Source organism: Thamnophis sirtalis, unplaced genomic scaffold (assembly GCF_051295495.1).
Source record: "Thamnophis sirtalis isolate CommonGarterSnake01/CBP01778 unplaced genomic scaffold, rThaSir2_p1.2 scaffold_3, whole genome shotgun sequence".
NCBI lineage: Eukaryota > Metazoa > Chordata > Lepidosauria > Squamata > Natricidae > Thamnophis > Thamnophis sirtalis.
The window spans coordinates 176,579,679-176,601,211 of NW_028261383.1; the positions used below are offsets into that span (position 1 = coordinate 176,579,679).

Here is a 21,533-nt window from a genome sequence, read left to right on the forward strand (position 1 = left end):
AGTCTTTCCCCAGAGATCCGTGCAACGTTGTGATAGCAGCACCTGGTTTTCATTAGCAACTTATGATGGGCATCCAAGCATGATCCGCCTGACTTTCTAGCCTTTCCCCCTTTGAGGTTCCCTAATCCTCCCCCATTTTCCCTTCTGATGCCTATTTTTTTTTTCAAAACAAACACAACACATAAAATCTTCCTTTTTTACATACTGTAGAAAGTGTATCAGTTGGTTTCAAAAGACTTTCGTGCATCTCTTCCACAGTCATCAAGCATAATTCATATTAACTGAAGTATTTTAACTCAGATAATTATACATATTACCATCATTATACCTCCATTTGACTACAATTGTTTAATTGTTATCCCTCCTTCCTTCCCTCCTTCCTTCCTTCCCTCCTTTCTTTTCTCCTTCTCTCCTTCGTTTCCCCCTTCCTTTCCTCCTTCCTTCCCACTTTTCTTCTCTCCTTCCTTCCCTCCTTCCTTCCCTCCTTTCTTTTCTCCTTCCTTCCCTCCTTCCTTCCCTCCTTTCTTCTCTCCTTCCTTCCCTCCTTCCTTCCCTCCTTGCTTCCCTCCCTCCTTCCCTCCCTCCTTCCTACCCCCCTTTCTTCTCTTTCTTCCTAATGCCTAATCTGGAAGAGTTTCACATGTGTTTGTTTGTTTAACTCAATCCGTATGGCTGCACAACTCAAACAAGGGAGTGTAGATGGCAACGCTCCCTTAAAACCTAGGTCAGTGTTTCTCAACCTTGGCGACTTTAAGTCCTGTGGACCTCAACTCCCAGAATCCCCCAGCCAGCAGAGCTTAAAGTCGCCAAGGTTGAGAAACACTGACCTAGTGCTTTCCAGCAACACTTTCCTTGAACAGGTTTTGCTTCACTGATTTCTTCTTACTATTGTTATCTTCACCTAAGATTAAGTTCTCTATAAGAGATGGCAGAAGCTACTAAAATTCCCCTTCAGGGGAAAGGAAGGAGAGAAGGAGAAAAGAAAGGAGGGAAGGAAGGAAGGAAGGAGGGAAGGAAGGAGAGAAGGAGGGAAGGAGGGAGGGAAGGAAGGAGGGAAGGAAGGGGAGTAGGAGAGAAGAAACGAGGGAAGGAAAGAGGGAGGGAGGGAAGAAGAAGTAGGACCGTTGTAAGATAAGATGGATCTATGGGAAGCATAAGAAAGCAATCTTCAAGTATATTGTCAACTGTAGGAAAAAATTGTTATAAATACATATTATTAATAACAGTTATGAGATCATATAATTGTGAATGTATATATGAAATTGATAAAATAAAAAAAAATAAAAAAAATTATCCTTCATTCTGGTTCCTCATTTAATTATTTAGTATAATAACGCTATGGTACTAAATACTTCTTGAGTCACAGTATGTGGGGTTTACTAGAAATCTCCTACCTAGGGAAGTTCCCGAAGAGCTGGGTTTTAAATAATCCTCTCTCTGGTGACTGGAAGAACAGCGTTAAGCCGCTTTGCCCTTCATCCCATCCAGTGGAGGGATAATTTAGTGTGTCTCCTATTCATATATGAGCATTAACTAGGATCTCCCTATTCACTCTCCAGATCCTGTTTTGCTTCCCACACCCATCCAACTTGACACCTTTACTTTGTTACCCAGGAGAGCTTGGGAGTAACGCTAGGATTTGGGAAATATTGAAAGTTACAAACTTAGCCGAGATGGCTAAAATATCGGCATATCTTAAAGATCATTCAAATGAGAGATATAAACGAGACTGGAAAAAATGGATTGACTATATACAAAACAAATATGGGACTAAGAAATTCCAGATAGCCTATGCTTAAGATCAGGAATAATTCAAACTGCTCAAAGTTAGTGTAACAGGAAGAAGCTGAGTTCAATGTAGAGATGTTATTAACTTCTTTTTTTTAATTTCTTTTGTCTCAATATATTTTAGACTGTGTTTGTTAAAAATCTATACCGTGTACGGGCTCTGGGAAGTCGGGGGGGGGGAGGGAGGGGGGTGTTAGGGGGGAGGGGGGGTATATACTATGTGTTAGATAAGGAACTATTCCTCCCTTGAAAAGGGGGTCTTTTCAAACTGATAATCCATCTGAGTCTTCCGGGAATAGGGCGGCATACAAGTCAAATAAAAACCTTAAACCTTAAAACCTTAAACCTTCAGCCTCACTCCCACCCGAGTATAAACCTGTTCTGGAAAATTGTCAAATCTTATTTATTTTATTTTATTTATTTATTATCAAAATTTATATGCCGCCCAATCCCGAAGGACTCCGTGCGGCTTACAAAAAAAAGAGAGAAAAAAAGAGAGAAAAAAAGAGAGAGAAAAAAGAGAGAAAGAAAGACAGTTTTAAATAATAAAACCACATAACTGGGGCTGGACCTCAACAATGAGGTCAACAGCCCCAGGCCTGCCGGAACAGCCAGGTTTTTACAGCTTTCCTGAAGTCCATGAGAGTGGGAAAGGTCTGGATCTCTGGGGGTAGCTGATTCCAAAGAGTCGGAGCAGCCACAGAGAAGGCTCTCCTCTGGGGGTCCGCCAGCCGGCACTGTATAGCTGACGGCATCCGAAGGAGGCCCAATCTGTGGGATCTTACTGGCCGCTGGGAGGTATGTGGCAGCAGGCAGTCTTGAAGGTACTCTGGTCCTGAGCCATGTAGGGCTTTAAAGGTAATAACCAACACCTTGAATTGCTTCCGAAGACCAATTGGTAGCCAGTGCAGCTCGCGGAGGACAGGTGTAACGTGGGTGTACCTCGGTGTACCCAATATCGCTCGCGCGGCCGCATTCTGGAGTAGCTGCTGTCTCTGAACGCTTTTCAAGGGTAGCCCCATGTAGAGCGTGTTGCAATAATCAGCCCGGGCCCAGAGAGAAAGCCAATCTGTTGATGCTAATGCTTTGTGTGTGATATCTGTGTAAGTGAGGAAACAAAATTCTGGGGTCTGAAGAGAAGACGAAGGTGTGCTGGGAGAGGATCAGCCTCAACCTCAGATGCCAGCATCTCATTTAAGCCCCCTGTTCATGGTTGCTCTGCCTGGCACAAGGCCTAACAGCTAGATTAAATCTCCAGTTCAAATTCCCCATATGTTTGAAAATAGGATTTTCAGGAGGACAGTAGGAAATTTAAATGGCAGCTGGACCAACCTGTCCTCTTCTTGTCCCATAAATCGCCATGTAAACGCATTGAAGAGGTAGAAGCAGCCCACTAAAAGGCATTTTGCCTCAAATATAGTGCTACCTGTGCATGTTTTTGGGTTCCACCACAAAACCGCGGTGGACTAAAGCGTGCTCGATGAAAGCGCGTACGTGACGTCATCACAGCGCGATGAAAACATCGCGCTGTGAGCGGTAAATTTAAAATTAAAGCGAAAACCTTACCCTAACCCCCCCAAACCTAACCCTTAACCTAACCCTAAACCTAACCCTAACCCTAAACCTAACCCTTACCTTTATGTGAATCGGCTTGCTTTAATTTTATTTTTATTTTTATTTAATTTATTTTTAATTTTTTTTGTCGCACTGCTGATGACGTCACATACGCGCTTTCGTCGGGCGCGCTTTAGTGGACCGCGGTTTTGACGGGTCACGAGTTTTTGTGTGGGTAGGTGTTTTTGATTCAAGAGAAAGCTGAAGAAGAGGAGGAAACCTTCCGGGGTGCGTCAGGAATATCTCTTACCTGAGCCACACTTAATTTGTTGAGCGAACTGTCAACACAGGGCAATCCTAAGACTGGAACACTCGGTGCTTTTTCAGGTGAAGAAACTTTCTTGGCGGAGGAGACAGGGCTTTGGAAATTGTTGACCACACATGTCACCTATCCAACAAAGAGAAGAAGAGCAGCATTAAAGAGCTCTTTCCCTGATTTCTGCCAACGTAGTACTTTGCATCAGAAGGAACATTCAACAGAGCTTTGCAACTGATAAACCCATCAGCACAATCTCTTGTTTGGCCTTTCCAATTCCTTTTGCCAACTGCTTCTTGATGATTTTTCTTCATCATTGTCCCATCTGTCTTGTTATGAGCCATTAGGTCAGGAGTGGACTCGCTTTAGTATTCACTAGTACGGAGTGAATAGCTGGGCATGACAGAGGAACCATGAGTTGCCTTTTTATTAAAATGCAAAAAGGAATGGTTCCACCACAAAACCGCGGACGACAAAATCGCGGTCGACGAAAGCACGCATTTGACGTCATCACAGCGCGACGAAAACATCGCGCTGTGATCGAAAAATGTAAAAATAAAGCGAAAACCTAACCCTAACCCCCCCAAACCTAACCCTAAACCTAACCCTTAACCTAACGCTAAACCTAATGCTAACCCTTAACCTAACGCTAAACGTAACCCTAACGCTCTAAACCTAACCCTAACCCTTAACCTAACCCTAACCCTAACGCTAAACCTAACCCTTACCTTTATGTGAATCGGCTTGCTTTAATTTAATTTTTATTTCAATTTTTAATTTTTTTCGTCGCGCTGTGATGACGTCAAATGCGCGCTTTCGTCGATCACGCTTTTGTGGACCGCGGTTTTGACGGGTCACGAAAGGAATGAGGGCAGGGTGTTCATTTGAGCAGAGGGAAGTGACTGGTTGAACCTCTCAGCCGTACAAAAGGGGGTAAAATGTTATCTTGTGTTTTAGTAGGAACCAACCTAGTTTACTTTTCCGTCACCCCAACCCAGAATAGCCACTTCTCCAGACTGCATTATGCTGTACTCTATAAATAAATTTTCAGTTTGTTTACTATGCACAAATGTATATAGAGAAAATTGCTTACAAATATGAAGAAAATTAGAGAAAATTATTTGCAAAATATATACACCACAGAAAATGTCTACAGTAAATCTTTAAGGGCTGTGAGACAGACTGCACAGAGTCCTCTGTTCCCATCCCATCTCTTGAGGAAAAGATAGATATTTTTCCTTCTACAGAGGAGGAGGAAGAGAGCATGGACAAAGAGATAGTGGGGGAAAAGAGCTATGCCACTTCAGTCAAATAAGAAATGGCCCCATTCATGTCTGCATTTGGGAAAACTATAACACAGTCATCAGAAACTAATGCAAAAATGTATTATGCATTCAAGATAGACAGTGGTTAATATTTAGATGTATTTATATATTAGGATGTAGGTATATACGGACATATGTATATATGTACATGAGCCGAGGTGGTACAGTGATTAGAGTGCAGTACTGCAGGCTACTTCAGCTGACTGCTAGCTGCAGTTCGGCAGTTCAAATCTCACCAGTTCAAGGCGGGTAAAATGAGGACCCAGATCATTGGGGGGGCAGTATGCTGACTCTGTAAACCGCTTAGAGAGGGCTGTAAAAGCACTATGAAGTGGTTTATAAGACTAAGTGCTATTGCTATTGCTACGTATATAGAATATCTATATGTGTGTTGTGTATAGTATGTATACACTTTTGAAGCAGGCCACAGAATTTCATTTTTAATGTGTGCCAGAGTCCCCCCAGGAAACAAAACGACAATAAAGGGTTTCTTATAAGGTATGCTGTCCCCCCAAGATTCTCATCTTCCCTTAGAATAGTATCACTGGCCTGGCCTTTAAGTTTTAACCCTTTCATACTGATAAAGGAATAGTTTTTGAAACTGCCTGACGACACGCCATATTTAAAAAGGGGTCTGAAAAATCTGGTAAAAAAGCTCCAACCACAGCACTGCCACTATATAAAAGTTAAAATAGCAACAAAAAAAAAATAGTAAGAGAACACCTGTCTGACCTTGATGGACACAAATCACGGGAACCTGACGGACTACATCCCAGAGTCCTAAAGGAGCTGGCAGATGTCATCTCAGAACCACTGTACCACAAAACCCCTGGAGCACCGGGGAACTACCGGAGGAGTGGAAAAGAGCTGATGTGGTTCCCATCTTCAAAAAAAATGGGGGGGGGAGAGGAGGAAACAGACGCAGGAAACTACAGACCAATCAGCCTAACATTAGTTCCTGGGAAAATACTGGAAAAGATAATAAAAAAGGCAGATCTCATCTAGAAATGAGTGAAGTAGTAAGTAGCAGCCAGCATGGGTTTGTTAAAAACATATCATGCCAAACCAACTTTATTTATTTCTTCAACATAGTGATTAAATTAGTACTAGACCAGTGAAATCCTGTGGATATCATATACTTAGACTCCCGCAAGGCATTTGACAAAGTAGACCACAACCTACTTCTTGGCAAGCTAGAAAAAAGTGGGATAGACAGCATTACCACCAGATGGATTTGTAACTGGCTGACAAACCATACCCAATGAGTAGTCCTTAATGGGTCTATATCTACAGAGAGGGAAGTAAGCAGTGGGGTACCACAAGGTTCTGTCTTAAGCCCTGTACTCTTCAATATCTTCATAATTGACTTAGATGAGGGAGTAGAAGGGGAACTTGCCAAATTTGCAAATGATACTAAGCTGGTAGGAATAGCCAACACCTTAGAAGACAGGCTCAAGATCTAGATGGATCTTGACAGGCTTGAACACTGGGCCCTGTCTAACAAAATGAAATTCAATGTAGAGAAAAGTAAAGTCTTACACTTAGGAAAGAAAAACCAAAAGTACAGATATAGATTGGGTGAAACCAGGCTTAAAAGCAGCAGCTGTGAGAGGGATCTTGGAGTCTTAGTGGACAACCAGCTAAATATGAGCCAGCAGTGTGCAGCCACAGCCAAAAAAGCCAATGCAATCCTAAGTAGCATTAACAGAGGGATACAGTCAAGATCAAGTGAGGTACTAACACCACTCTATAAAGTCCTAGTAAGGCCACACCTAGAGTACTGCATCCAGTTTTGATCACCGCACTATAAAAAAGATGTTGAGATTCTATAAAAAGTGCAGAGAAGAGCAACCAGGATGATTAGGGGACTGAAGGGTGAAACATATGAAGAACCATTTCAGGAACTGGGCATGGCTGCTCCAGTGAAGAGAAGGACCAGGGGAGACAGGAGAGAAGTCTTCCAATATTGGAGGGGCTGCCACAGAGAGGAGGGGGGGGTCAAGCCATTTCCCAAGGCACCCGAAAGCCAGACAAGGAATAATGGATGGAAACTGACCAAGGAGAGATTCAACCTAGAAATGAGAAATTTTCTGACAGTGAGACAATGGAACAACTTGCCTTCCGAAGTTGTGGGAGCTTCATCACTGGAGGCTTTCGGGAAGAGATTGGAATGCCATTTGTCGGAAACAGTGTACGGTCTCCTGCTTGGGAAGGGGGGGGGGGTTCGACTAGATCAGTGTTTTTCAACCTTGGCAACTTGAAGATGTCTGGACTTCAACTCCCAGAATTCCCCAGCCAGCATTCGCTGGCTGGGGAATTCTGGGAGTTGAAGTCCAGACATCTTCAAGTTGCCAAGGTTGAAAAACACTGGACTAGATGACCTACAAGGTCCCTTCCAACTCTGTTAATCTAATCTACTCTAAATGTGCAATGATGACTGGAATGGCTTCTCCTTCCCAGAATAGTCCTGATGGTGGGTTCCTACCGGTTCGCACTGGTTGCGTGCACACCCAACCAGCAGTAATGCCGGCAGAAGCCCCCCCCCCCTGCTGACGGGGGCTGAATGCTGAGAAGGAAGCCCCACCCTTTCCCCTTCCGTGAAGAGGCTGAGCAGTCAAGTATCCCCCAAATACTTACCAGAAAGATGGCAATGGCCCCACCAGTGAGGAACCCGGCCAGCACATCAGACCAATGGTTCCGGTACTCAGCCACACGGACCACACCCACCAAGAATGCTGGGCCGAGGAGTGCCAGGCACAGGGATGGCTTGGCCAAGCGGGAGCCCTTCAGCTGAAAAACCAGCGTGATATACATCTGTAGAAAGGGAAGAACAGCATAGGACAAAATTAGCGGAAATGCCCTTCGTTTTCCTTGAATGGTGCTCAAGATATTGCACCGCATAACCATGCATGTATAACCCAGGTGCAACTCTTTTTAAAATAAGGGGGGGGGAAAGGCAGGCAGAAGACCACCCAATCTGGAGTAGCAGATGAGGTTCCACCACAAAACCACGGAGGACAAAATCGCGCTCGACAAAAGCACGCATTTGACGTCATCACAGCGCGACGAAAACATCGCGCTGTGATCGAAAAATGTAAAAGTAAAGCGAAAACCTTACCCTAACCCCCCCAAACCTAACCCTAACCCTAACCCTTAACCTAACCCTTAACCTAAAGCTAAACCTAACGCTAACCCTTAACCTAACACTAACCCTAAACCTAAACCTAACCCTTACCTTTATGTGAATCGGCTTGGTTTAATTTTAATTTTATTTCAATTTTTAATTTTTTCCGTCGCGCTGTGATGACGTCAAATGCGCGCTTTCGTCGAGCGCGATTTAGTCCTCCGCGGTTTTGACGGGTCACGGCAGATGAAAGCATCAAGGTAAAAACCGGGAGACTGTGGGTTCTAGTCCTGCCTGAGGCATGATGCCAGCTGGGTGAACTTGGGCCAATCCCTCTTCCTCGGCCCTAGAAAGGAGTTTTCAACTCCTTTTGAAAACCCGGCTTGAGGTGGCCCAACTGAGGAGTGACCCAGCTGAGAGGCATCCCAGTGGCCCATCTGAAAGATGAAGTGGCAGAGCTGAGAGAGAGAGAGGCAGTGCAGCAAACCCAGCCCGGCAGCTGAGCGAAGGTGGTGAGTTGCAATCCGGCCACTGAGCAGCAACGGTGAAATGGAGCGACGTGGCAGCAGAACAGTGGCTGAGAGCAGGACGCTGGACCCCGAGCAGCAGTGGTGCAGAGCTAGGTAGCAGAGGAGTAGAGGGCCCAGAGCAATGACTGAGAGCGGTGGCAGACCAGCGGCGGCTGAGAACAGCGCAGCAGACCAGCTGAGCAGCAGCGGTGCAGAGCTAAGTATGACGGCAGGCTGCCCACAGCAGTGGCTAACAGCAGCCCGGTAGGTCTGCGGCGGCTGAAAACAGCACAGCTGAGCAGAGGTTAAGCGGAGTACAACACCCAGATCAGCACATCCTACCTGAAAACCCCAGTAGTAGCCACGCAACCAGAGGGCAAGAAGGCAGGGAGGAAAAGGATAAACACATCACACTTGTGGACAGGGAGGAAAGGGATAAACTTTCAAGCCAGAGTGTAGATGGAACCATTCTACCATATCTTTCAAAAATCCTAAACCACCAGCAGGTGGTTACCTCCCATAGCATTAAATCATTATCTAGTTAGAATGTCTACTTTTTTCAAATAACCTTCAGTGGAATACGCCAAGCATACTTTGTTGTTGTTATTGTTGAGTGTTAAAATGTTTTTATTTTCATACAGTCACATATATACTGTGCATAACCGGGGCCATGCAATAGCAATAGCAGTAGACTTAGCAGTAGACTTATATACCGCTTCATAGGGCTTTCAGCCCTCTCTAAGCGGTTTACAGAGAGTCAGCATATTGCCCCCAACAATCTGGGTCCTCATTTTACCCACCTCGGAAGGATGGAAGGCTGAGTCAACCCTGAGCCGGTGAGATTTGAACCGCTGAACTGCTGATCTAGCAGTAGCCTGCAGTGCTGCATTTAACCACTGCACCACCTCGGCTCTTAAATGCAACATTAAACAATAATCACAGCAGTTCCTCTTGTCAGCAATACCCCCAGAAATATAAATAAAATAAAACTCAAACTCAAATAGAAACCCACTCTACCTCTTCCGCTCTCCATACACCTCTTTCTTCCGCCCCCCCCTCCAACTTACTATCTTCCCTCCATCATCCCCCTCTACCCTACTTCCCCTCGCCCTCTACCACTCCTCTCTCCAGATCCACTCCCTCCCTTCCTTCTCACCCTCCCTCCCCTCCTCTCTCCCGCCCTCTCTACCCATCTTCCTTCTATCCCACTCCTCCTCCCCTTGGTGTATTTCTACTATATGTCAGTGTATCCAGCTTGTCCTATTTTTACGGAGAAATTAAATTGTTGTTGTTATTGTTGTAGACAATGTGTGTATTAGTCCAGTGTTTCAGATTCTAAAACTTCTTGCTCTGTCAATGGCATGTGATACTTGCAGCCCCCAGACAGGGTCCGAGAAGGGCCAATAGGCAAGAATTCAGCCGGCTGAGAAAGAGGAGGAGCTAGGTTTCCCCACTGTATAACATCAAGGGACCTGTTTGGTTTTATTGCCTTGTAATGCGAAATGGACACAGTAATTAGTAATAGTAATTTAGTAATTTAATAAATTTATATGCCGCCCAATCCTGTAGGACTCTGTAAAATCAAAGCTGATCCTTTTTCCTTGCTGTGATAAGTTTTGCTCACAGTAGGCAGCGCTTGGTCGCAAAAAATAGTTCCCCCCAATCTCCTGTTCTGGAGAAAAGATCCTGTGAATGTTTCTTTCACGCTGTGCCCACCAGAGGGCATTTCAGATTTCTCAGAGGAATTTACCAAACCAGTTCTGCCCCTGTGTATATTGTCAACTCTGGCCTCTACCCACTCCAACTGATACAAATGGGGGTTCAGGCAGGGCATGGGAAGGGAACTGGGTGGCAAATTACTGGAAAGACCTCAAAACTGGCCCCTCCACCCTCCGTCTTTCTGCCTGTCCTGTCACCCAGCAGCCACTTCATACCACAGTGTACGCCACCGCATAGGCGCTGAGGGCAGCATCCTTGGAGGGGAAGGCCTTGCAGGCGGCAGTGACCAGGAGAGGATTCCCAGTGCAGGCTGCTTTGTCTGTGACGTAAATGGTGCCCGGGGGTGGTTGGCAGCCCAGCACAGTGTAGTTTGGTTGGCACACGGACAGGAAATGTGGCGTCTGGTTGCCGGTCACCACTTGGCCTGCATTGGCAAAGATGGTGGTAGTGAAGAGGCCGAAGGAATAAACACCTATGAAAGGAAAAGGACAGGAATGAGGAGGGGGAGGAGAGCCTGGGGGACTCGGCTGGGTCTAGGGGGGGGGAGGGCATCCTCCTCTTACCCAGGAAGCGGATCATGCGGCGCAAAAGGGGATTGAAATAACAGCACTCGCCCGAGATGATGGTTTTCTCCTTATGCCTCGTGGGTTGGAAGAAGAAGGCAGCCAGTTCCCCAACAAGTATCTGAGGTGGGAGAGAGGAAGAAGCAGAAAGAGAAATTGCACTTCCTCTTTAATAGCGGTTGTTCAAAGGAAGCTCTGTGCGGAAAAGGCTGGCCAAGGGATTTGCAAAAGGGCTGGGAGGATTCCTTCAAGATTCCTGATGTTTCCTCTCATAAGGGAAGTATTGCTAAGGCTTAGCATGGGGCGGGGGATGTTTGAGAGGAGGTGACACTATTTTCTAGCCTCCAAAGATCCAAGAGAGCCCAGCCCAAGTCAAGGGATAAGCGGACTATGCATTTCCATGAGGATAAATATAGACACTTCCCCCCCACACACACACATCTGTAGCCTAGATAAGTTCTAGGTTACGGATGAGTTTTGTAACCTAGATTCAGGAAGGGCTGGCAAAACAGACTGAAAAGCATTAACATAGATCAGAATAGAAATACATGTTTTTTACATGACTTTTGGGGGGGAAATGCAATTCTACTGTAGATTGTATCTGTAGCCCTTCAGAGCACAATAGGACTACATCAGTGGGGATTTATTTCAAAGCAAATCATGATTGTGTTTCTATTTTCTCTTTGGCCACTAAGGTATTAGCAATAGCAATAGCAGTTAGACTTATATACCGCTTCATAGGGCTTTCAGCCCTCTCTAAGCGGTTTACAGAGTCAGCATATCGCCCCCAACAACAATCCGGGTCCTCATTTCACCCACCTCAGAAGGATGGAAGGCTGAGTCAACCCTGAGCTGGTGAGATTTGAACCGCTGAACTGCAGAACTAGCAGTCAGCTGAAGTGGCCTGCAGTACTGCACCACCTCGGCTCTTGGGTATTCCCAAGTGCTAATGAAATACAAGCAGCACAGCTATGCCCAGTGTGTAGAAAGGGCTGTTAGAGCAAGGAGGGCTCAGGCAAGGGGCAGAGGAAGCAGTTGCAATAGAGAAAAGTCCATACAATGGACTAAAGTCACCCAGGGAAGCAAAGTGATGCATTGAGGACCACATTAAAAAAGGGGGGAGATTGCTCCTGTCAGATCCGCCTTCTTCAGCTTAGCGCTTAGCTGGCATTCTGCCATAAATTGTTGGGGAGGGGGGAGTGGAAACAGGCAATTGGCATGTAGAAGGTAGAGGAGATGCAAAGGGATGGTGGTGGTGACAGCTTTAAGAGAAGCCAGAAGTGTGAGAATTAGCCTGTTCCAGTCTTCAAGTCCATGGATCCTGGGGAAGGAATGTGAATTGCACCAGGTGGCACCAAACATCGGAGTATTTCTCAAAACACCTCTACAGAACAACATTACGGGATGATGAACCAGGCCCATAGGAAGGGCTGGGGAGAAGGGAAAACGTTGTAATGCTTTTTGCAGGAACTTCAGTTCTAGCCTGCTTTCGCTGCAATCACTAGTCAAAGAACCCATCACTTCAATCAAATGAAGTCGAGGGTCTTCCTTTCCTAGGGACCGAGCTGGGGCAAGCTTGACTGGAGTAATAACAGCTGAAGTGCAACAGGGTCTCTTTTGTGAAGCTCAGACATCCTTATTGTAGTTTCTGGTCATTTTTTTTCCCTACGCAGGAAAAGGATGTTGGGGGATAAAAAGCAGTTATGTTGCACATCATCCTGGTGAAGATATTGGATGGGAGAGACCCATGTTCAGTTATATGTTGAATTATCTGAATTAACACTGCTCTTAATATATCTTCTTTTATGGGAATAAATGGGGAGAGAATTGTGTGCTTTTTCCTGAGCAATTTGGAGGAAAAGCCAGGTAAAAGTGTGACAATTAAAACATCACAGAAACAAATTTGGGTTGGTACATGCGGTAGGTCATTCTGAAAGTACCTATATGAGAGGCAAAGCCAAGATGGAAGCATCTGAGCAGACAGGAGATGTGAATATAATAATTCAGCTGATTCTAGTGGACGTGTGTTGTGAACCTTCAAATGCATCCTCACTCCATTTCCCAACAGAGCTTCAGATATGACTGGATGCCCTCATACTTCTCCCCTTTAGCAGCTCAAGGAAATTAATTCCACCGCAGTGGAGGCCGTACGTATGCCATCATTGCCAAAGTATGCCAAGATCCATTAACCGGCCTTTCTTCTTCAGGGGTCCTCTCTCCTCCCAAATCCCCTGTGGATCTCTTACCGTGACGGTGGGAACAGCAGTAACGAGAGAGTAGACCAGGACTGGAGGTGCTCGGCTACTGTCCTCTGGCCCAGGATAGGGTTTGGCCAAAGTATTGTCATAGCAGAAGAATCCTTGAAAGTGCACTGGGAAAGTGTCGGAATACTCAAAGTGGTAAGCCAGGACCACTGTGCCAGCCATGATCCCCAGCTGGAAAAAGAACAGGATGGCACATCAGACACCAGTAATAGAATGGGAGGCAAGATCTTTCAGATCTCTGGAATCACATGTGGTTGCCACCTGACCATCACGGCATGCAAATTTCTATGCCTCCTTTCTTATTCAGATACCAGGTTGAGGAATAAGAGAGGAACCCAGCTTCCTGGGCTAAAATAAGGCGATTGTGTTCCTCTCCTATGTCCCCCCCCTCCTGATTTCTTGGTTCCACCACAAAACCGCGTTTGACTAAAGCGCGCTCGACGAAACCGCGTAGCTGACGTCATCACAGGGCGACAACAGCGCGGAGACAGAAGCACGCTGTAAACGCTAACCCTAACCCTAACCCTAACCCTAACCTAATCCTAAACCTAACCCTAAACCTAACCCTTAACCTAACCCTAAACCTAACCCTAAACCTAACCCTTAACCTAACCCTAACCCTAACCCTAACCCTTAACCTAACCCTAAACCTAACCCTAACCCTTAACCTAACCTTAAACCTAACCCTAACCCTTAACCTAACCCTAACCCTAACCCTAACCCTAACCCTAACCCTAACCCTAACCCTAACCCTTAACCTAACCCTAAACCTAACCCTTAACCTAACCCTAATCCTAACCCTTAACCTAACCCTAACCCTAATCCTAACCCTTAACCTAACCCTAAACCTAACCCTAAACCTAACCCTTACTTTAAGTTGAATCGGCTTGCTTTCAAAGCGCTATTTAAAGCGTCCTTCTTTCTCCGTGCTCACTGTTGTCGCCCTGTTGATGACGTCAGCGACGCGGTTTAATCAGGCGCGCTTTAGTCGAGCGCGGTTTTGTCGTGCCACGGATTTCTTCCCACTTTCCCCAGACATTCCCCTTTTTGCAATTCATAGCTCATAAATTATCCCAGGCCAACATTCAAGGAGTGAGCCCAGAGGAAGCAAGCTAAATGCAGGCTTCCATTAGACAGGAGAGACATTTCAGATATATGTCTGTTTTCTTCTGTCCATCCACTTTACAGGAATCATCTGAATGCTCTTCATGGGACGGAAATAAATCTATTTTGCATCTATAAACAATTGCCATGTCCCATTTCCTCATTTTTTAAAAGTGTCATGAAAATGTCTGAAAAATAAGTAGATGTATTTTCCAAATGGCTAGCCATCAACAAACATTTGAAGACTTTTCTAGGTTTGCTGAAAACTTACCCAAGAAATTTCGAAAACCGTTCTATTTCAGGGGAAGGTATTCAGATTTGAACCCTTGTTTGTAAGTAGCCCTAGAACAGTAGACTAACTAAATTCTTGGCTACCCTAACACATTACAGAGCTGAGGTGTTCTAGGCCACTAAAAGAAAGGAGGGACACTCTAGTAAAACTATGAGATATTGACTGCAAACAGCCAGATGATTAGATGGTGTGAAACAGTTAGGGATCCCAATATGCTCCCTTCTCACAATGACAGAGGTTTTTCTAATCCTAATCTGTTAATGCTGGTCATCCTGCCTACAATGACCTCCATATGTGGAATATGGAGTACTGAAAACTAGTCATCTACCAAGAAGAACAGGGTTCCACCACAAATGCGCGAAGCCCTTATCCGCGGAGACATAAGCGTGAAGACTAATTTGCGCCGTTCGAAGCGCTAAGGAAAAACGCGACCCTACCGCGATGACATAATCGCGGAGGGCAAATCCGCGCATTCCCAAGCACTCAGTACCCTAAACCTAACCCTAAACCTAATCCTAAAACAAACCCCTAGACCTAATCCTAACCCTTACTTTAATTGAAATCGGCTTTCTGCCGCGGCGCCATTTTAAAGCGCCCTTCTGTTGCCACGCTGTTGTCGTGGTGGTGATGACGCGCATTGATGACGTCGCGGCTTTAGCGATTCTATTTTGACGAGCGCGGTTTTGTCGTGCCACGGAAGAGCAGGGCTGGTCTATATACAGAGGCCACCCAAGCAATGCTGTGAATTACCCAAGCAGCTTTTCTTGTAATATAGCAGATGCATTTGGGCAACTTTGCTTTAAGTTCTACTGAGCAGCTTCCAGGAACACTAGCAAAGTGGCTTTTGGTTCCAAGTCTTGAAAGAACAATCCCTGCAAAATGCAAACTCTGCATCCCAGTGCTACTCTTATAACCCTAAACTGAACTGGCTGCAGCATTTGAGTGGGGACAACTCCTTCCTAGTACTGTGAGAATGGCAGTGTGTCTGTGCATGAGAGAGAGAGAAGAGAAGAGAAGGAGAGGGGGAGGGAAGGAGAAAAGGAGGAGGGAGGGAGGAAGAAGAAAGAGAGAGAGAAGAGAGAGAGAGAAAGAGAAAGAAAGAGAGAGATAGAGAGAGATAGAGAGAGATTAGAGATAGATAGATAGATAGATAGATAGATAGATAGATAGATAGATAGATAGATAGATAGATGATAGATAGATAGATAGATAGATAGATAGATAGATAGATAGATAGATGATAGATAGATAGATAGATGATAGATAGATAGATAGATAGATAGATAGATAGATAGATAGATAGATAGATAGATAGAGATTAGAGATAGATAGATAGATAGATAGATAGATAGATAGATAGATAGATAGATAGATAGATAGATAGATAGATAGATAGATAGATAGATAGATAGGGAACGTGTTGATCAAATTCCCTGGTTTTCTTACCTCCACAAACACAAAACAAGGTATAATGCTTATGCTTCTCTTAAGCTCCTGCTTTCCACCAGCCATAGCAATTAGGCCTGGATACTTCTGCAAGAAAGATGATGATTTATAGGGGCGGGATCAGAAGAAGAAATTGTGTTCTCTATTTTAGGCAAGCATAACTTTTCCCTACAGGATTCCCCCCCCCTCCTCCGAATAACATCGTATTTTAAGACAGGTGTGTTCAAACTGGATTGTGCCCTGAGCCCCCTAAAACAGTAAGTGAACATATATGCTCTCTCAAGAATTATTTCCCTAGGATTAAGCTGGGGCAACGAATAAATACCATGGCTTATTTTTAATGATTACATTTTAATCTAAATATCAGAGGAGTTTGTTGTTACAGTACTGCTTTGCTCGCTTTGGCCTTTGACAGGAAAATAAGTAGCAAAAACCACAGAACATTTTACAGAGCTAACATTGTGCCTCCAAATGCCTGTTCGCGTTAAAAAAAAAATTTGTGGCTCCAAATTGCTTGTGACATTCTTCTCCTTCCCCCAAAAGTCCTACAGTTTGAGAATAGTTGCTTTAAGGTCAAGCAACAACTTCGATATTCTATATCAGTGTTTCTCAACCTTGGCCACTTGAAGATGTCCGGACTTCAACTCCCAGAATTCCCCAGCCAGCATTCGCTGGCTGGGGAATTCTGGGAGTTGAAGTCCGGACATCTTCAAGTGGCCAAGGTTGAGAAACACTGATTTAAAGCCTCAGATACCTTCATCCTCTTCAGTGGAAAGACAGTGGCTAGGACAGTGTTTCTCAACCTTGACAACTTGAAGATGTCCGGACTTCAACTCCCAGCAAATGCTGGCTGGGGAATTCTGGGAGTTGAAGTCCGGACATCTTCAAGTTACTAAGGTTGAGAAACACTGTTCTCTATGAAAGCCAAAGCATCTCCTCTTTTGGAGTCCAGGTGCTCAGGTTTAACAAAGTCACCCTACTTTGTCAAGTAGTTTGTGTAAAGTATAAAGTCCTTCTAACAATTCAAGGAGGATACGGCATCGACAAAACAACAAAATAATAATGCCCGTTAGTTGGGCTTTTAAAAAAAATGGTGATATACAATACAGGTAGTTTTCAACCTATGACCACACCTGAGCCCCAAATTTCTGTGGCTAACTGAAACATTTGTTAAGTCAATTTTGCCCCATTTTACAATCTTTCCTCTTACATTTGCTTAGTGAATCTTTGCAATTGTTAAGTTAGTAAACCAGTTGCTAAGTAAATCTGGCTTCCTCATTGACTTTGCTTGTCAGAAGATTACAAAAGATGATCACATGATCCTGGGACATTGCAACCCAGTGGTGGGATTCAGGTAGTTCACCAAGGTGGCGCAGTGGTTAAATGCAGCACTGCAGGCTACTGCTAGATCAGCAGTTCAGCGGTTCAAATCTCACCGGCTCAAGGTTGACTCAGCCTTCCATCCTTCCGAGGTGGGTAAAATGAGGACCCAGATTGTTGGGGGCAATATGCTGACTCTCTGTAAACCGCTTAGAGAGGGCTGAAAGCCCTATGAAGCAGTATATAAGTCTACTGCTATTGCTATTATATTCGGGAGAACCGGTTGGTAACTTTCTAAGCAGTTCAGCGAACCGGTTGTAGGAAGAAATCTCCTTTTGGTTTTTCCCCACTTTACAGGGCTAATCCTGTAAGGAAGGCAGGAAGGAAACATTCTGGTGTTGTTTCTAGCCTAATCTTTATTGCCCTGCTTACAGAAACTGCCTCTCCGGTTAACCCTTATTACCATTGTAACAGCTAAGGTGAAGTGCCCATCAACGTGAGTGATGTTGAGTTGGCCACACCCATCCAGTCACATGACCACCAAGCCCCGCCTACCCAGCTGGTCATTAGGGCAGAGAACCGGTTGTTAAATTATTTGAATCCCACCACTGGTATGAGTGATGTCAAGTTGGCCATGCCCACCCAGTCACATGGCTGCCAAGCCACTCCCACCTGATCACATGACCACCGAGCCACTCTCACAAAACAGGCCACACCTACAGAATAGGTTCTAAAAAAATTGGAAACCCATCACTGCTGCAACCGTCATATATACAGTATATGTGTAAGTCAGTTGTCAAGCATCTGAATTTCAATCACATGACTATAGAGATGCTGCAATGGTTGAAAGTGAAAAATGACCATAAGCCACTTTTTTTCAGTAACCGAACAATCATTAAACAAACTGTTGTAAGTTGAAGACTACCTGTAAAATTGGGAAAAATGAATATTTTAAAATACATTTTTTGAAAAAGCAATACATAGACTATTTTTTTTTCCAAAGCTACCTTCCTGCCTTCAAATTTCCACTTCTCCTAAAATTATGTTGTAGAAACCTTGTGCGCATATTACTGTGAGCATGGATCAATGCAGGGATTTCTTCTGAATGAATATGCATTTTAATATCTAATATTCAAAACCAAACCATAAAAGATTCAAGGAACCAGCTAGCCAGCCAGCCAGCCAGCCTCTGATTCTGAGGAGTCAGGGAAAAAGACAAATTAAAGTAGGTATTTTAAACTTCTCTCTCTGAGGGAATATGTGCGGATGTCAGAGTAAGACAATTTTTGTGAATTAATGGAATCAAAGCAGGATTCAGCTCAAGAATTTGGTAAGTATCTTATAGTTCAAAGCAGAGAACAGACATTTTGCAGTCTATAGAAAGAACCGAGCAAACTTTTATCATGGCTGAGAATTTGAACTCCTAAGGAAATCGAAGAGGAACTTGTCCCATCAGTGGTCACTGCAGACCAGATTTATTCAGACTGGAATAAATCTCCTAGACTCAGTTGTCTAGCCAAATCTGTAAAGGATTGTGTTGCATCTTCACTTAAGATTGTGGTCTTGTTATAAAACACAAGCATCTCTGGGAATCCAGAAGCTCCAACCGTTTTCTCCCGCCAGCAGGAGTATGTTTTAATGCAAATTTCATCATAATAAGATGTTACTTAATCACTGATCCAACCATGTTAAGCATATTAATTAAAAAATAAGTACTGTGAATATTTGCTCATACTCAAGTAGCAGAAATAAAAATTGAATTTTACAGTCGATTTGTAGAGAAATTACTTAGCTATGCTTTTTTTTAAACAAATGTCAGCGCAATAGAAATAATACAGCTTTATGTTCATATATAATAAGAAAAAAAGATATGAGATATGAGCCGAGGTGGCGCAGTGGTTAAATGCAGCACTGCAGGCCACTTCAGCTGACTGTTATCTGCAGTTCAGCGGTTCAAATCTCACCGGCTCAAGGTTGACTCAGCCTTCCATCCTTCCGAGGTGGGTGAAATGAGGACCCGGATTGTTGTTGGGGGCAATATGCTGACTCTGTAAACCGCTTAGAGAGGGCTGAAAGCCCTATGAAGCGGTATATAAATCTAACTGCTATTGCTATTGCTATGTCTTTACTTAGTCACAGTCCCTCACTATTTCTCCTAATCTCTGCTCCTTTCTTAATTCTCCTTGCATCACATCCCTCTCTGGCCAAAGAACTGGAAAATTTGAATGCCCTACTTAGAAAGAAGCATGCAAACTCAACTCCAAACAACATGATTAGTACACGTTAATACTGTATTTTGTATTCCTCTATGAGAAAGCCAGCTCATCCCAAATCTGAGTCCCCATAAATGCAACAAGGATTCAAAACTCTCTTCCCTCAGGACAGAGGAGGGTTGAGAGCTGACTGCTCCCCCCCACACACACCTTCCTCTTTCCATGATTTCCTCTTCTTCCAGCACAGATTGCAAGACAGAACCATGCTGCTCGTGGGGCTAGCACAACTTCTCCAGCACTGCAACCCGTGTTGTCAGAATCCAGCGGCAATAAGATCTGTGGGCTGCCTGCCCCCTTTGGCAAGTGACCCACATCCATGGCAACTCATCAGCCCCCCCCCTGAGCCCAACTGAAGAGAAGTGGGGGACCCTCTGTCTCTGTGGCTTCGCCAATGGCATCAGTGACCATTTTGCTGCAAATAGCAATCAGGACAGCGAGAGTGTGTACATGTGTGTAGGCATGTGTGTGTGTGTTGAATTGATGCATTCAGCATTCTAAGAGTGTAGCTTAGCAACACAGTTTTTTAAAACATGCATGAGAGCGTGCACACACAGACACACACACACAGACACGCACGCACACCACTGCAATTGTCAAAACTGCAATAATGCTAGTGTGGATAGGCAATGGAGAAGCAGCAATGAAGAGCCCAGGCAGATATTGCAAGCTACCAGGACAATCCCCCCCCCCCCCCACAGCCCGGCCATTGCATCTCTCACCTTCTGTCTGTAGGAGTGGCTTTCTAGGCAGTAGCCATTGCTTCCTTGGCCCACCTCCTCTTTCTCTTCAGGAAGCAATTTTAACAGTCTGCCAGACGGAGCGAGGAATCCACGCTGATCACGCCAATATCGTAATTAGACCCCGGGTTGCTGGATGAAACGTTATTTTGCATTAGCAGCTGGAACGAGGGGGAGAGAGAGAGAGAGAAGGGGAGTGCAACACATACATATGAATGCACACACGCACGGGCACACACACACACACACACAAAGGGAGGAGATAGAGGGAAGGAGAATGCTTCAAGAGGGGATATTCAATGAAATGCTGGCTGTGTCTCTTCTGGTCAGATGGGTGACACCATCAGCTAAAATCAGTAAATCAAAGCTTCGCTTCCAATTCTTTCTTTTTTTTATCAATTTCATATATACATTCACAATTATATGATCTCATAACTGTTATTAATAATGTGTATTTATAACAATGTTCCCTACTGTTGTCAATATACTTGAAGATTGCTTTTTTATCATCCCATAGATCCATCTTATCTTACAACGGTCCTACTTCTTCTTCCCTCCCTCAAGAAACCAGCTTTGTTGCTGCGAGTCCCATCCGCTGGTCAATGCCGACTGGCAACCACGCGGAGGAGAGCCTTCTCGGTGGTAGCTCCGACCCTATGGAACGATCTCCCCGTGGAGATTCGTACCCTCACCACCCTCCAGACCTTCCGCACAGCCCTCAGAATCTGGCTATCCCGTCAGGCCTGGGGCTAAAGACTTTAACCCACCCGAATGGTATGAATGTTGTGTTTTAATTATGTATTGTCTTATATGGAAAAGTCTGTTTTCCCCCCTTTCCTTTTTGGATTGTGAGCCGCCCTGAGTCCGCCCAGGGAAAAGGGCGGCATATAAATAAACCTTCTAATCTAATCTAATCTAATCTAATCTAATCTAATCTAATCTAATCTAATCTAATCTAATCTAACTGAGCTTCCCTGTAATTCACTGGCCTCATATTTCTACCAATGATTAGTACTACAGGAAAAAATGAAGCCCTAACAATCCAAACGTGTCGCCTAACACGCTTTAACAACAATTATTGAGCGCACACGTTTCAAACTCACAGTCAATTTATACAGGAAAAAAACACGAATTACTAGTTACAGAAAATGTAACTCGGTGTTAACACTAACTTATTGAAATAATTGCAAGAAGAAAGA

General features: G+C 44.5%; 1 protein-coding gene across 2 annotated transcripts in view; it reads right to left on the minus strand.

The window, feature by feature from the left end:
* The window catches only part of PLPPR2 (phospholipid phosphatase related 2), a 26,120-nt gene extending 5,605 nt beyond the window's left edge, over nt 1-20,515 (minus strand). For both annotated transcript variants that reach the window (XM_087711060.1, XM_087711061.1), the window contains exons 1-7: nt 20,317-20,515; nt 16,005-16,091; nt 13,145-13,333; nt 10,899-11,019; nt 10,551-10,807; nt 7,621-7,797; nt 3,653-3,790 (exon numbers count right to left, since the gene is read on the minus strand). In XM_087711060.1, coding sequence (XP_087567186.1) covers nt 3,653-3,790; nt 7,621-7,797; nt 10,551-10,807; nt 10,899-11,019; nt 13,145-13,333; nt 16,005-16,070 — 948 coding nt within the window. In that variant the 5' untranslated portion in view covers nt 16,071-16,091; nt 20,317-20,515. The remainder of the gene's footprint in view (nt 1-3,652; nt 3,791-7,620; nt 7,798-10,550; nt 10,808-10,898; nt 11,020-13,144; nt 13,334-16,004; nt 16,092-20,316) is intronic.
* Nucleotides 20,516-21,533: the final 1,018 nt, after the last annotated feature.